Source organism: Scyliorhinus torazame, chromosome 4 (genome assembly GCF_047496885.1).
Source record: "Scyliorhinus torazame isolate Kashiwa2021f chromosome 4, sScyTor2.1, whole genome shotgun sequence".
Taxonomy (NCBI): domain Eukaryota; kingdom Metazoa; phylum Chordata; class Chondrichthyes; order Carcharhiniformes; family Scyliorhinidae; genus Scyliorhinus; species Scyliorhinus torazame.
The window spans coordinates 311,649,008-311,662,470 of record NC_092710.1 but is presented as its reverse complement, the minus strand read 5'-3'; the positions used below and the strand labels follow the sequence as shown (position 1 = coordinate 311,662,470).

Genomic DNA, 13,463 nt, shown 5'->3' with positions numbered 1-13,463 from the left:
TTAGGTGAACTGGACATTCTGAATTCTCCCTCCGTGTACCCGAACAGGTGCGGAACGTGGCGACTAGGGGCTTTTCACATTAACTTCACTGCAGTGTTAATGTAAGCCTACTTGTGACACTAATAAAGATTATTATTACTTGCCTGGATGAGTGCAGCTGCAACACTCAAGAAGCTCACATTCACGTATACCATCTACAAGATGCACGGCAGTAACTCACCAAGGTCCCTTCGACAGCACCTCCCAAACCCCATCACCCAGAGGTTTCCCTCCAAGTCACACCACCCTACCTTGGAAATATATCGCCGTTCCTTCACTACCACTGGGGCAACATCCCGGAACTCCTACCCTAACAGCACAGTGGGTGTACTTACACCTCAATGACTGCAGTGGTTCAAGAAGGCAACTCACCACCACCAGGGCAACTGGGGATGGGCAATAAATGCTGGCCTAACCAGCGACACCCACATCCCATTAATAAATAAAAAAACACAAAGATGTGCCCCGTATGCGGCAGAACGGAACAAAATATTAGTAGCAACTATGCTGGACAAATGTCAGCAAGCCAGCAAAATTATATCCAATATATCCCCTCCGATCAAGCCAAGTATGGATTTAAGACAAATGAGAATGTAACTTGTACCCTGGAAGTTAGAGCCCTAAAAACAGAGATCATAAGGGTCGCACATGTGGGTAAAGGAGAATATTCTCACGGAGAAGATATTGGAATGGGACCAGAATCTGCCTTGTGGAGAAACCCACATTCTGCATATACCCCAGGTTTCGGCTAGAATTGGTAAAACTGAGTTAGTCGATATTCATAAACAAGAACAAGACCGAATGATGTCACGGAGGAAATTTAATCTGAATTTAAGGATTATTGGGGAAAATGTGACAAATATACAGCTGTTGCCAAAAATTATGAAATATTAAAAGTGCCTTAAATATGCTCTTATGACACATCTGTAGAGTACTACAAGAACGGTTATCAAACCTGACATAAGTGAAATTAAGTAAACTAGCAGGTGGCATGATATTTGGAACTGGGGAACAAATATACAGCTCTACCTATGGGAATGAATTATATCGCATTTCTTAATAGATTTTACTGTATTTCCTGTACTTAAAAGCGTGGAAAATTAAGATGGAAAAGAAATTAGACATAAATGGGAAGGATTGTTGGGAAAATTATATGCCAATGAATAATTATATACAAGTTAATTCCTTGAAGTAGTTATGATTAGTTGCAATGTGGCTTGGACTAGAGTCCAAGGGGCTAGGTGCTCTTCCCAGTAACTTCATTGAAGCCTACTTGTGACAATAAGCGATTATCTGCTCGATGGGAAGAACTGGCTAAGGTGTTTTATGACCCACTTCGCTCAACCCAGTGGATCAAAAGTGGGGAATGCTGGGTAGGAAAGATGGCCATCGCTGTGCCGTGAGGCATGATGGAGAAAGAGGCCAACAGACGTATGCGAGAAAATCGGCCACCCTGCAGAATGAATTTCTTGGGAATAGACAGAATGACGGCTTACAACTGAACATTTTGCTGATAACACTATTTTGAGTCAGCGAGAACGAGGCTCTCTCAAGGTTGAATAAGGCCTGTGGGCCGCAGGATTGTTTGTATGAATGAACTATAAAGTGCAAACCAAAACATTAGAAAATGGCAACAGCTTCTGAGATTCAATGGTGATAACCCCGGAATCACCATTCACAAGACAACCCTGGAGTTCGAAAGCTCACGGCGCACACCTTCAGAGAAAGCCTGGCCAAGTTCTCTCTGGCGGGTAGTATTTTTGTTCAAGTTTTGAGTCTTTATACTTATGGAACTGTAAGCACATAACCAAAGTCTAAAAAGTGAGTTGGATAAAGGCTGAATAAATCAAATTTGCAGTGCGTATCAATATTTGCCTGTCATCAGTTGATGCCAGCAGAGAGCAGCAACAGTATCATCCACAAGTTTTGAAATTGTGCCCTGCACATCAAGGTCAAGGTCATTAAAATGAACAGGGAATGGGGGACATTGGTGTAGCGAGAGAGAACAAAAGCTTGCTCTGAGAATGCAGCAATTGTCTCCATTTATCAGAGTTGGCCTTCAAGTTGAACCAATTTGATGTTCTCTCTGCTTTGCCCTTCTGCTTTAAGGTTATCAATCATTAACAAAAAGGTGTTACACATACACTTTTTAGGTACCAAATTCTCGATGTTGTCTTCTAATCCAAAGAAAGATTCAAGTTCAAAGGTTGAGTATATTTTTTTAAATGGGGGGGAAAGTGCCAACTAGTTGCTGGACTGACCTTTTGTCAGTTAAAAGATTACCTACCAATGCTTTACTGCATGTGTTACAAAAGTGAAACAAAGGGCAGCCAGATACACGGGGCTCAATTAGAATTCTGTCTAAACCAACATATTCTCATTATACAGAGTTCATTCCCTGCTTCTGTTCCACACAAGGATGTAACAACCAGGACTGGATTGACATGGTCCCCACTGGGACCAAATAAAATAGCGGGCCAGCGAGGCAGCCAGATAGCCCGTTTCTGTTCCCACCCTCCACCATTTTCAAGGAGCCGGGAAGGATGTAGGCCTCAGAACCCACCCGCACCCGTGTGCTGTGACAGCACGCTCCAAATAGGCGTCTTGATATTTCCATGGAGGGCAGCTTGGCTTTAGCAGTACCTTTTATATAGCTGCAAGAATGTTTAAACCACGGATACGGGCCAGGAAGAGTTTCACAGATAAGTAAGATAGTTTCACCTCTTTTATAGTTCATCATTAGGGTTGTCACTGAAACGTGTAACTACCCCTGAAATAATCCGTTCTCAAAATGTTTTTCGGCAAACTGGCAAACTGTCAAAAATATCAACTATGTTAATACGGAAAATTTTCCAATGAATTAAAAGGGATCAAATAGATAAAAAGGTAGAGTACATTTTTTTTAAAGCCTACTTTAGTATGATAACCAAGTGTAAACATTTAGTATTTCCCATTGTGTTTCAGTATTCCAGCCATCTGTTGACATAGCAGTTATGAAGTCCGTTTATTTGATCAGAGTTTTATGGGCTCTTGGCTGCAATGCAACTGCCTATTTGTTTCACAAGTACTGGACATGGTTTATACTGCTGTTTTTGTTTATGCAGGGAATTTTAGATACATAGATACACAGAAGATAGGAGCAGGAGGCGGCCTTTTGGCCCTTAGAGTCTGCTCCGCCATTTATCACGATCCTTTTATTTTAGATTTCCAGCATCTGCCACATGCTGCTTTTGTACCTTGCTTCAAAAGGTTGGATAACCCTGCTTTAAAAAGTGCTCATTTATTCTTTCGTATTCCTTTAATTACCCGCTGAGCCAACATCTTATTTGTAGATATTCCTTTAAATTGTTATTCTAACAAAACAAAATAATTCTACAGTGTGCTCAAACTGCAAGCACAAGTGCCCAGCCAAAACCTGGCTCACTGCACTGGTGACTCCCTCCACACCACCACGCTACAGATTCCACCTCAAATTATTCTCTTATTATACTGACATATTCATCCATTTGCAATGGAGACGGCAGGGGTGGACTCGAGGGTGAAATGTGCCAAGGCTTTTCATGTCCTCTAAAGCCCCCCAACCAATGGCCTCTCTTGATGGAACTATGCGATTGCATCCTGTTTGCACTGACTCATAAGCAATTCACATACAGCCATTCCCCACCCTTCTCCCTGTAGCCCTGCACATTCTTCCTGTTCAGATAATAATCCAATTCCCTCTTAAGAGTACGTCAATCGAACCTGCCCACACGCTCAGGCAGTGCATGCCAAACCTTAACCACTCACTGCAGGAGAAAGCCCCTCACATTGCCATTGTTACTTTTGCCAATTACCTTAAATCTCTGTGCCCTCTTGTTCTCAATTCTTCCACCAATGGGAACAGTTTCTCTATACTCATTGCTCACTCCTCTCAACCTTCTCTTCTCCAAGGAAAACAGTCCCAACTTTGCACAAAACTGAAGTTCCTCACACCTGGAACCATTCTCATTAATCTTTTCCGCACTCTCTCCAATACCTTAACATCTTTCCGAAGGAGTGGTGCTCATAACTGAATCCAATATTCCAGTTGTGGACAAACCAGTCTTTTTTTTTTAAAAATCAAAGCCCAATTAGTAACAGCGAGGATATTGTAAGCTTTATCAATCGCACTCTCAATCTGTCCTGCTAACTTTTTTTCAAATATAAATTTAGAGTATCCATTTCATTTTTTCCAATTAAGGAGCAATTAGCGTGGTTAATCCACCTACCCTGCACATCTTTGGGGAATGTGCAAACTCCACACGGACAATGACCCAGAGCTGGGATTGAACCTGGGACCTCGCCGCCGTGAGGCAGCAGTGCTAACCACTGCATCACTGTGCTGCCCTGATCTGCCAACTTCAATGACTTATGCACATACACACCTGGGTCCTGCTGTTCCTGAACCCCCTTAAGAATTGTACCCTTTACTTTAGACTGTCTCTGTGTTCTTCCAATCAAAATGAATCGTTCCACAATTCAAATTTCAACTACCATTCATCCACTCAATCCATCAACTTGTCTATGTCCTTTTGAAGTTTTACACTATTCTCCCAAGTTTCACATCATGCAAATTTTTAAAAAATTATGCCCTGAACATGAAGAACTATGTCACTAATACATATCAAGAAGAATAAGACTCCCCCTGGAGAACTGAACTACAAACCACGCTCCAGCCAAAAAACATCCATTTACAATACTACCTTCTGTTTCCTGTCACTCAGCTGGTTTTATGTCCCTGGTGCCACTCCCTTTTACTCCACGAGCTAGAACTTCACGGAGGAGTCTTTCGAGAAGCACTATAGTCAAATGCTTTTTGGACGTCCATGTACGCCACATCAACAACATTATCCTGCCGTCCCCGTTACCTCTTCAAAAATCTCTTGCATGTTAACACAAGTTTCCCACAATAAATCCATGCTAGCTTTCCTTAATTAACCCACATTTGCTCAATTGACCTTTTGTCCCAAATTATTGTTTCTGGAAGCTTCCCCGCCATTGAAGTTTGATCAATGTTTAACATTTGCAATTCTCTGGCCCCACCCAAGTCTAAGGGAGATTGGAATATCATTACAGTACCTCTGTGCTTTCCACTCATTTGCCTCAGTATCCTTGGCTGCATCTCATCCTGTTATGGTGTCTTAGCAACTTTTACGGTCAGGCAGCCTATCCAATGTCTCCTCATCAATATCCACAGGACAGATTTGCAGCTAAAGTTGCTGCACATGGAAATAGAAGTGGTTAGCCTTGCAAGCAGAGCAGAGGAGGAGCAACTGCCTTGGCAGGCAGAGGAGGAGAGGGGCCAGTTATGAGAAAATCTGGCAACTTGCATCATTAAAAGGTGACAAAGCTGAACTAACAGATTATAGAGATGCAACTAATTCAGATCCTATTACCCAACTCCAATCTTCAAACCCACTTGCTCCCGCAGTTGCCAATGTTAAAGTAAATTCTCATCCACAAAATAAAACAAGGTATATTGATCCGCATCATAGTGAATAAAGATTTTACGCCCTCTGAAGTAGAAGATTTACTGATTCCATAAATTAAGAATCTCAACAAGGACCCCCAATGGTATTAGAATTTGAGGCATTCCTTTCATAAGACAACATGTGGAAACCTTTGCTCTTTGTACTTGCACAAACTATCTGCCTCTCAGCCATTTGGTACATTACAGCTTTTCTCAGCCCAAGTTTCTTTCATATGACGTTACTTCTAAGCTCTGCAGCCCCTTCCAACATTTTGCCTCTTCCATTTCCATTCATACTTGGCAGACCACAAGCAGACAAGTCAAGTCCCCAGGGCCAGATGGCCTACAACCTAGGGTCTGAAAGGAAGTGGTAAGAGATAGTGGATCCATTGGTTATAATATTCCAAAATTCCCTGGATGCAGGAAAGGTTCCAGTGGATTGGAAAAATGCTAATGTAATGCCCTTATTCAAAAAGGGAGGGAGGCAGAAAGTATGAAACTAGAGACCAGTTAGTTTAATATCTGTTTGTAACAAGCAAAGTGGATAATGGAGATCCTGTGGGTGTAGTGTATATGGATTTCCAGAATGCATTTCATAAGGTGCTGCACAAAAGGTTAATACACAAGATAAGACCACGTGTAATTAGGGGCAATGTATTAGCTTGGATAGTAGACTGACTAACCAACAGAAGGCAGAGAGTTGGGATAAATGGGTATTTTTCTGATTGGCAAGATGTAACTAGTGGGGTGCCAAAGGGCTTGGTTCTCGGGCAACTAACTATTCATAATCTAAATTAACGACTTGGATGTAGGGCTAGAAGGTACTATCGCCAAATTTGCAGATGACACCAAAATAGATTTGATAGTAAGCTGCAATGACTAAATAAGAAATTTACAAATGAATATAGATAGTTTAGATGAGTGAACCAAATTTTGGCAGATGAAGTTTAACGTGCATAAGTGAGGTTATCCATTTTGGTTGGAAAAACGAATGGCAATCTATTATCTAAATGGGGAGAAATGTCAGGGTACTTACAGTGCTTCCCACCCCACATCAAGAAAATTTGGGAGTCCTCATGCATGAATTTAGGCCTTTATAGCTAAAAGGATGGATAGAGGACAAGTGTGGAGAAGTGTTGCTGCAACTGTACAAGGCATTGGTGAGACGGCACCTGAAGTACGGTGTACAGTTGTGGTCCCATAATAATAGCTTATTGTCACAAGAGGCTTCAATTAAGTTACTGTGAAAAGCCCCTAGTCGCTATTCCGGCGCCTGTTCGGGGAGGCCGGTGTGGGAATTGAACCTGCGCTGCTGCCTTGCTCTGCATTACAAGCCAGCTATTTAGCCCAGGGTGTTAAACCAGCCCCTATTTGAGGAGTGATGTAATTGCATTGGAGGCAGTTCAGAGGACGTTCACTAGATTGATTCCAGAGATGAGAGGAGATCGAATGGAGGTATACTAGATGATAAAAAGGTATTGATAAAGTAAACGTATAGCGGATGCTTCCTCTTGTGGGGCAATCTAGGACGAGAGGTCATTGTTTTAGGATAAGGGATAGCTGATTTAAAACAAAGAGGAGAAATTATTTCTCTCACAGGGTCCTGAATCTGTGGAATTCACTACCTCAGAGCATGGTGGATGCCACGGCATTGAGTAAATTGAAGGAGGAGATAGACAGATTTTTATTCAGTAATGGGTTGTGGAGAATGGGCGGGAAAGTGGAGTTGAGCTAAATTGCCCTTAGGTGACCCAAAAGGTTAGGAGGGGTTATTGGGTTACGGAGATAAGGTGGAAGTGAGGGCTTAAGTGGGTCAATGCAGACCCGATGGGCCAAATGGCCTCCTTCTGCACTGTATGTTCTATGTTCTAATAACCATTCAGCAGCATTCAGTCAGTCTGCTTCTACTGGTATCTAGCTCTACATCCTCCATGAGTCTAATGAAGCAATTACAATGTTTCACAACTAACTGGCAGATATTTAAATCTGGGGGAGTTAAAGCTGTCCACAAGACAAAAAAACAATGTTCTTTGGCACCCACCATCTCTGGTCTTGATTCCATAATTTCCCCACAAGACACATTTGCTAGAATTGGAAGTTGCAGAAATTTGGCAGACTGTTCACCACCTGTGCTCATTACAAAGATAATCTAACTCTACAGCACTGGCCACCTAGATTTTCCCCTATACCCATGGCAATCTTAAGGCAATCCCTACATTCATCAACCTCAACGGCCAACATTTGCATCGCTCTCCCCAACACCTCATCTATATTCTACAGATAAAAGCATCAGTCTACATTCTCATTTACACAAAGCAGCCCCTTCACTCCCAGCCCCTCTAAACTGCCTGGTATGCAATTCAGGAACTTAAAAATTTACAACCTAGCTTTCAAATTCTACCAGTCATCTTTTCCCAGCTCTACCTTCTTATTCGCCAGGCGTTCCTGTGAGCCTTTTGCTCCTCTACCATCATGCTCGCTCCCCACTGCTGCATCACTTCATTTTGGCCCTTTGATGTTTGGCACCCATTTCCCTTTCAACAGCCTCTCACCAATTTTGCTCCCATGTCAGTTTATTTGGCTCTTCGATGGTACGAAACAGCCAAACATCTTCTTACAAGTGAAGAAGACATGTGAAGAAGTAATATAGTTTTGTTGAGTTATCAGAACAGTTATGTCACAGGTGATGGCCATTTGGTCTGTCGTGCTTGTGTCAGCTCTCGGAAAGGGTAAATGCCACTCCCCCGTAGCCCTTCGATTCTTCTCTTCACATAAACATTCAATTCTCTTTTGATTCTCTTTTGAAAATCATTATTACATTTTCTCCCACCACGCTGTCAGGTAGTGCATTCCCGATCCTCACCATTCACCGCATTAATGCTTTTCTCCTGACATTGTCAAAATGCAAAGGCAATCAGCTTAAATCTGTGTGCCCAGATTATTGATCATTCTACCAATGGGAACAGTTTTCCCAAACCTCTCATGGTATTGAGCACCTCTATTAAATCTCTTCTCAACCTCGCCACCTAACAGAAGTCCCTCAACCCCAAAGCTATTCTTGCAAATCTTTTCTGAACTCCCTCTACATCTTTCCTAAAGGGCAATGCTCAGAATTGGATGTAATACCCCAGTTGAGGCCGAACTTGTGTTTCATACAGTGGATTTAACATAACTTCCTTGCTTTTGTACCCTATGCCACTATTGACAAAGCCCAAGATCAAATATGCTTTATTAATCAAACACTGCCACCTTCAATGATGTGCACACATATAAACCAAGGTCCCCTTCCTCTTGCACCCCCTTTGAAATTATACCCTTTGTTTTATATAGCATGTCCAACCAAAATGAGTGACTTCATAGTTCCCTGCTAACAAGCTACTTGAGCTTTTCCAGGCACCTGCTATCCATATATTAAGTCCATTGACTAGCAAGCAACAGCCCTCCCCAGCGAGATATGGAGATAGAGAAAGGGAGAGGGGAGAGGAAGTGAAAGCATGTGGGTCTTCTCAGAGTTGAGGTGGCTCCAAGAGGACATGCTTGGAAATGGTAGCTTGGAACTACAAAATTCCTCCGCAGGAGGGCCACAGTATTCCAATGCATCAACTGGTTTAGAGTTTAAAAGGAGAAACAGATGTTACTTGGGTAAGGATTATTTCCAAAGATCCAAGTTAGGCTGCAAGCCAATCTCGGAGTTCGACTAAGTGGGATGTGTCTTTGTGGAGTAATATCGGCTCCCAGTCCAGAGGGAAATATGGATGATGATTCCATCTCACCAGGAAAGTGGTCAATTTGGGCAGCACGGTAGCATAGTGGTTAGCACTGTGGCTTCACAGCACCAGGGTCCCAGGTTTGATTCCCAGCTTGGGTCACTGACTGTGTGGAGTCTGCACGTTCTCCACGTGTCTGCGTGGGTTTCTTCCGGGGCTCCGGTTTCCTCCCACAGTCCAAAGATGTGCAGGTTAGGTGGATTGGCCATCCTAAATATTCCTTAGTGTCCAAAAGTTTGAGAGGTTATTGGGTTAGAGGGATGGGGAGGAAGCAAGGGCTTAAGTGGGTTGGTGCAGACTCGATGGGCTGAATGGCCTCCTGTATTGTATGTTCTTTGCTTCACAGCACCAGGGACCCTGGTTCGATTCCTAGCTTGGGTAACCGTCTGTGCGGAGTCTGCATGTTCTTCCCCTGTCTTCGTGTGGGGTTCCTCCGGGTGCTCCGGTTCCTCCCACAAGACGTGCTTGTTAGGTGACTTGGACATTCTGAATTCTTCCTGTGTACCCGAACAGGCGCCGGAATATGGCAACTAGGGGCTTTTCACAGTAACTGCATTGCAATGTTAATGTAAGCCTACTTGTGACAATAATAAAAGGTTCAAAAAGATCCCCCGCCAGAATCAGGACATGCACCTCTGTTCGAATTACAGAGTAAACATACGAAACATACTGAAACGTCGAGTTCAGTCCGAATCACAAAGTACAAACCTCCCGCCAATTTATAAATACAACCGGGAATGGAGCAGTCGTTAATTGTACGGAATTCCTGTCTCCCACTCCTGCTTACATTTGTGACTTTGGAAAAACTCAGTGCATCAGCACTCAGAACTGGGCAGGCAACCAGCTTCAATTAACTGCACGGTCTGCAAAATTAGCCCGTTTCCAAACAGCAACCCGCGCGGGTCCGTGCACTTGGGGTGGTTGTAGACACAGACCTATCCAGGGCAGGGCTGCCCTGACCCGACCCCACCCAACTTCAAAGCGATTGCTTGGCATGGAAAAGTGAATTGCATGAAGTAAACCCCCCTCCCTCCCTCCTGCTTCTCAATTTGCTCACTCAGCCCTTTTAACACAAGTGGACGGGAGAGGTACTCACTTCATCATCGATGGGCAGCTGGCAGAGGCTTTGCTGACCTTTCTGAAACTTTTCACCCGAGGTTACCGCGGGCTTCTTGTCCGATCCGCCCTGGTCTTCAGCCGCCGCCCCCTGCATCTTGTCCGACGCCGTCCCTCAGGGGGGACAACCGAGTTCTAATCGGAGACGACTCCGTTCCTCCCCCTCCTGCTTCCTTTCTCCGGCAGGAGCGAGAGAAACTTTGTTTTGTGTGTCTGCTGAGCGCTGTTTCCGTCCTACAAGAGGGAGAAATGGGAGGAGCACTTCCCTTCGTGTTTTCTCTTGTCAAATTTCCTCCTGTTTATTTTCACGTGTGCTGCCGGCTCACACTAAAAGTGTGAGGTAACTACTTTAGTTTTTTGTGCACACACACACACACACACCAATCGAGCCGCCATGTGATAATGGGCAGAAGTAGCGGGAATCGAGAATGAGGAGATGTGGGGGTTGTTGAGAAATTCCGCTCCTCGACGTGGTTCGCAAAAGGCAGCCAATATTGAGAGGAACCCTCTTTGCTGTACTTGGATGTTGGCAGTGTGTTGTGCTCGGAGATAAGTCGGTGCAAGACTTTAACTCGATAGATTTAGTTAGATGACTTGCCTACTTCAATAGATGTACTCCTGCCCAAATGTACAGCGTCATAAGAACTAGGAGCAGCAGTAGGCCATCTGGCCCCTCGAGCCTGCTCCGCCATTTAATGAGATCATGGCTGATCTTTGTGGACTCAGCTCCACTCTCCGGCCCGTACACCATATCCCCGAATCCCTTTATTCTTTAGAAAGGCATCTATCTTTTTCTTAAAAACGTTTAAAGAAGGAGCCTCAACTGCTTCACTGGGCAAGGAATTCCAGAGATTCACAACCCTTTGGGTGAAGACGTTCCTCCTACGCTCCGTCCTAAATCTACCTCCCCTTATTTTGAGGCTATGCCCCCTAGTTCTGCTTTCCCCAACCAGTGGAAACAACCTGCCCACATCTAGCCTATCTATTCCCTTCAGAATTTTATATGTCTCAATAAGATCCCCCCGCATCCTTCTAAACTCCAATGAGTACAGTCCCAGTCTACTCAACCTCTCGTCATAATCTAATCCCCTCAACTCTGGGATCAACCCAGTGAATCTCCTCTGCACTCCCTCCAGTGCCAATATGTCCTTTCTCAGGTAAGGAGACCAAAACTGAACACAATACTCCAGATGCGTCCTCACCAACACCTATACAATTGCAGCATAACCTCCCTAGCCTTGAACTCCATCCCTCTAGCAATGAAAGACAAAACTCGATTTGCCTTCTTAATCACCTGTTGCACCTGCACACCAACTTTTTGCGACTCGTGCACCAGCACACCCAGGTCCCTCTGCACCGCAGCATGTTTTAACATCTTACCGTTTAAATAATAATCCATTCTGCTGTTATTCCTCCCGAAATGGATAGCCTCACACTTGGCAACATTGAATTCCATCTGCCAGACCCTAGCCCATTCACCTAACCTATCCAAATCCTTCTGCAGACTTCCGGTATCCTCTGCACTTTTTGCTTTACCACTCATCTCAGTGTCGTCTGCAAACTTTGACACATTGCACTTGGTCCCCAACTCCAAATCGTCTATGTAAATTGTGAACAACTGCGGGCCCAACGCTGATCCTTGAGCGACCCCACTAGTTACAGGTTGCCAACCAGAGAAACACCCATTTATCCCCACTCTCTGCTTTCTGTTAGTTAACCAATCCTCTACCCATGCTACCACTTTACCCTCAATGACATGCATCTTTAGTTTATGCAGCAACCTTTTGTGTGGCACCTTGTCAAAAGCTTTCTGGAAATCCAGATATACCACATCCATTGGCTCCCCGTTATCTACTGCACTGGTAATGTCCTCAAAAAATTCTACCAAATTAGTCAGACACGACCTACCCTTTGTGAACCCATGCTGCGTCTGCCCAATGGGAAAATTTCCCTCCAGGTGCCCCGCTATTTCCTCCTTAATGATAGATTCCAGCATTTTCCCTACAACCGAAGTTAAGCTTACTGGCCTATAATTACCCGCTTTCTGCCGACCTCCTTTTTTAAACAGTGGTGTCACGTTTGCTACTTTCCAATCCCCTGGGACCACCCCAGAGTCTAGTGAATTTTGATAAATTATCACTAGTGCATTTACAATTTCCCTAGCCATCTCTTTTAACACTCTGGGATGCATTCCATCAGGGCCAGGAGACTTGTCTACCTTTAGCCCCATTAGCTTGCCCAATACTGTCTCCTTAGTGATTACAATCATCTCAAGGTCCTCACCTATCATATCTTTATTTCCATCAGTCACTGGCATGTTATTTGTGTCCTCCACTGTGAAGACTGACCCCAAAAACCTGTTCAACTCCTCAGCCATTTCCCCGTCTCCTATTATTAAATCTCCCTTCTCATCTTCCAAAGGACCAATATTTACCTTAGCCACTCTTTTTTGTCTTATATATTTGTAGAAGCTTTTACTATCTGCTTTTATGTTCTGAGCCAGTTTACTTTCATAGTCTACCTTACTCTTCTTTATGGCTTTTTTTAGTAGCTTTCTGTTGTCCCCTAAAGACTTCCCAGTCCTCTAGTCTCCCACTAATATTTGCCACTTTGTATGTTTTTTCCTTCAATTTGATACTCTCCCTCACCTCCTTAGATATCCACGGTCGATTTTTCCCCTTTCAACCGTCTTTCTTTTTTGTCGGTATGAACCTTTTCTGAACACTGCGAAAGATCACTCGGAAGGTTCTCCACTGTTCCTCAACTGCTTCACCATGAAGTCTTTGCTCTCAGTCTACCTTAGCTAGTTCTTCTCTCATCCCATTGTAATCGCCTTTGTTTAAGCACAAAACACTAGTGTTTGGTTTTACCTTGTCATCCTCCAACTGTATTTTAAATTCCACCATATTGTGGTCGCTCCTTCCAAGAGGATCCCGAACTATGAGATCATTAATCAATCCTGCCTCATTACACAGGACCAGATCTAGGACCGCTTGTTCCCTTGTAGGTTCCATTACATACGGTTCCAGAAAGTTATCCCGGGCACATTCTAT

At 43.8% G+C, this 13,463-nt stretch overlaps 1 protein-coding gene across 1 annotated transcript in view; it reads right to left on the bottom strand.

The window, feature by feature from the left end:
- Positions 1-10,772, bottom strand: part of tpcn3 (two pore segment channel 3) — a 107,594-nt gene extending 96,822 nt beyond the window's left edge. The window contains exon 1 of the mRNA XM_072500075.1: positions 10,391-10,772. Within this exon, the coding sequence (XP_072356176.1) occupies positions 10,391-10,507 (117 nt within the window). The 5' untranslated portion in view covers positions 10,508-10,772. The remainder of the gene's footprint in view (positions 1-10,390) is intronic.
- Between the last annotated feature and the right edge of the window lie 2,691 nt (positions 10,773-13,463).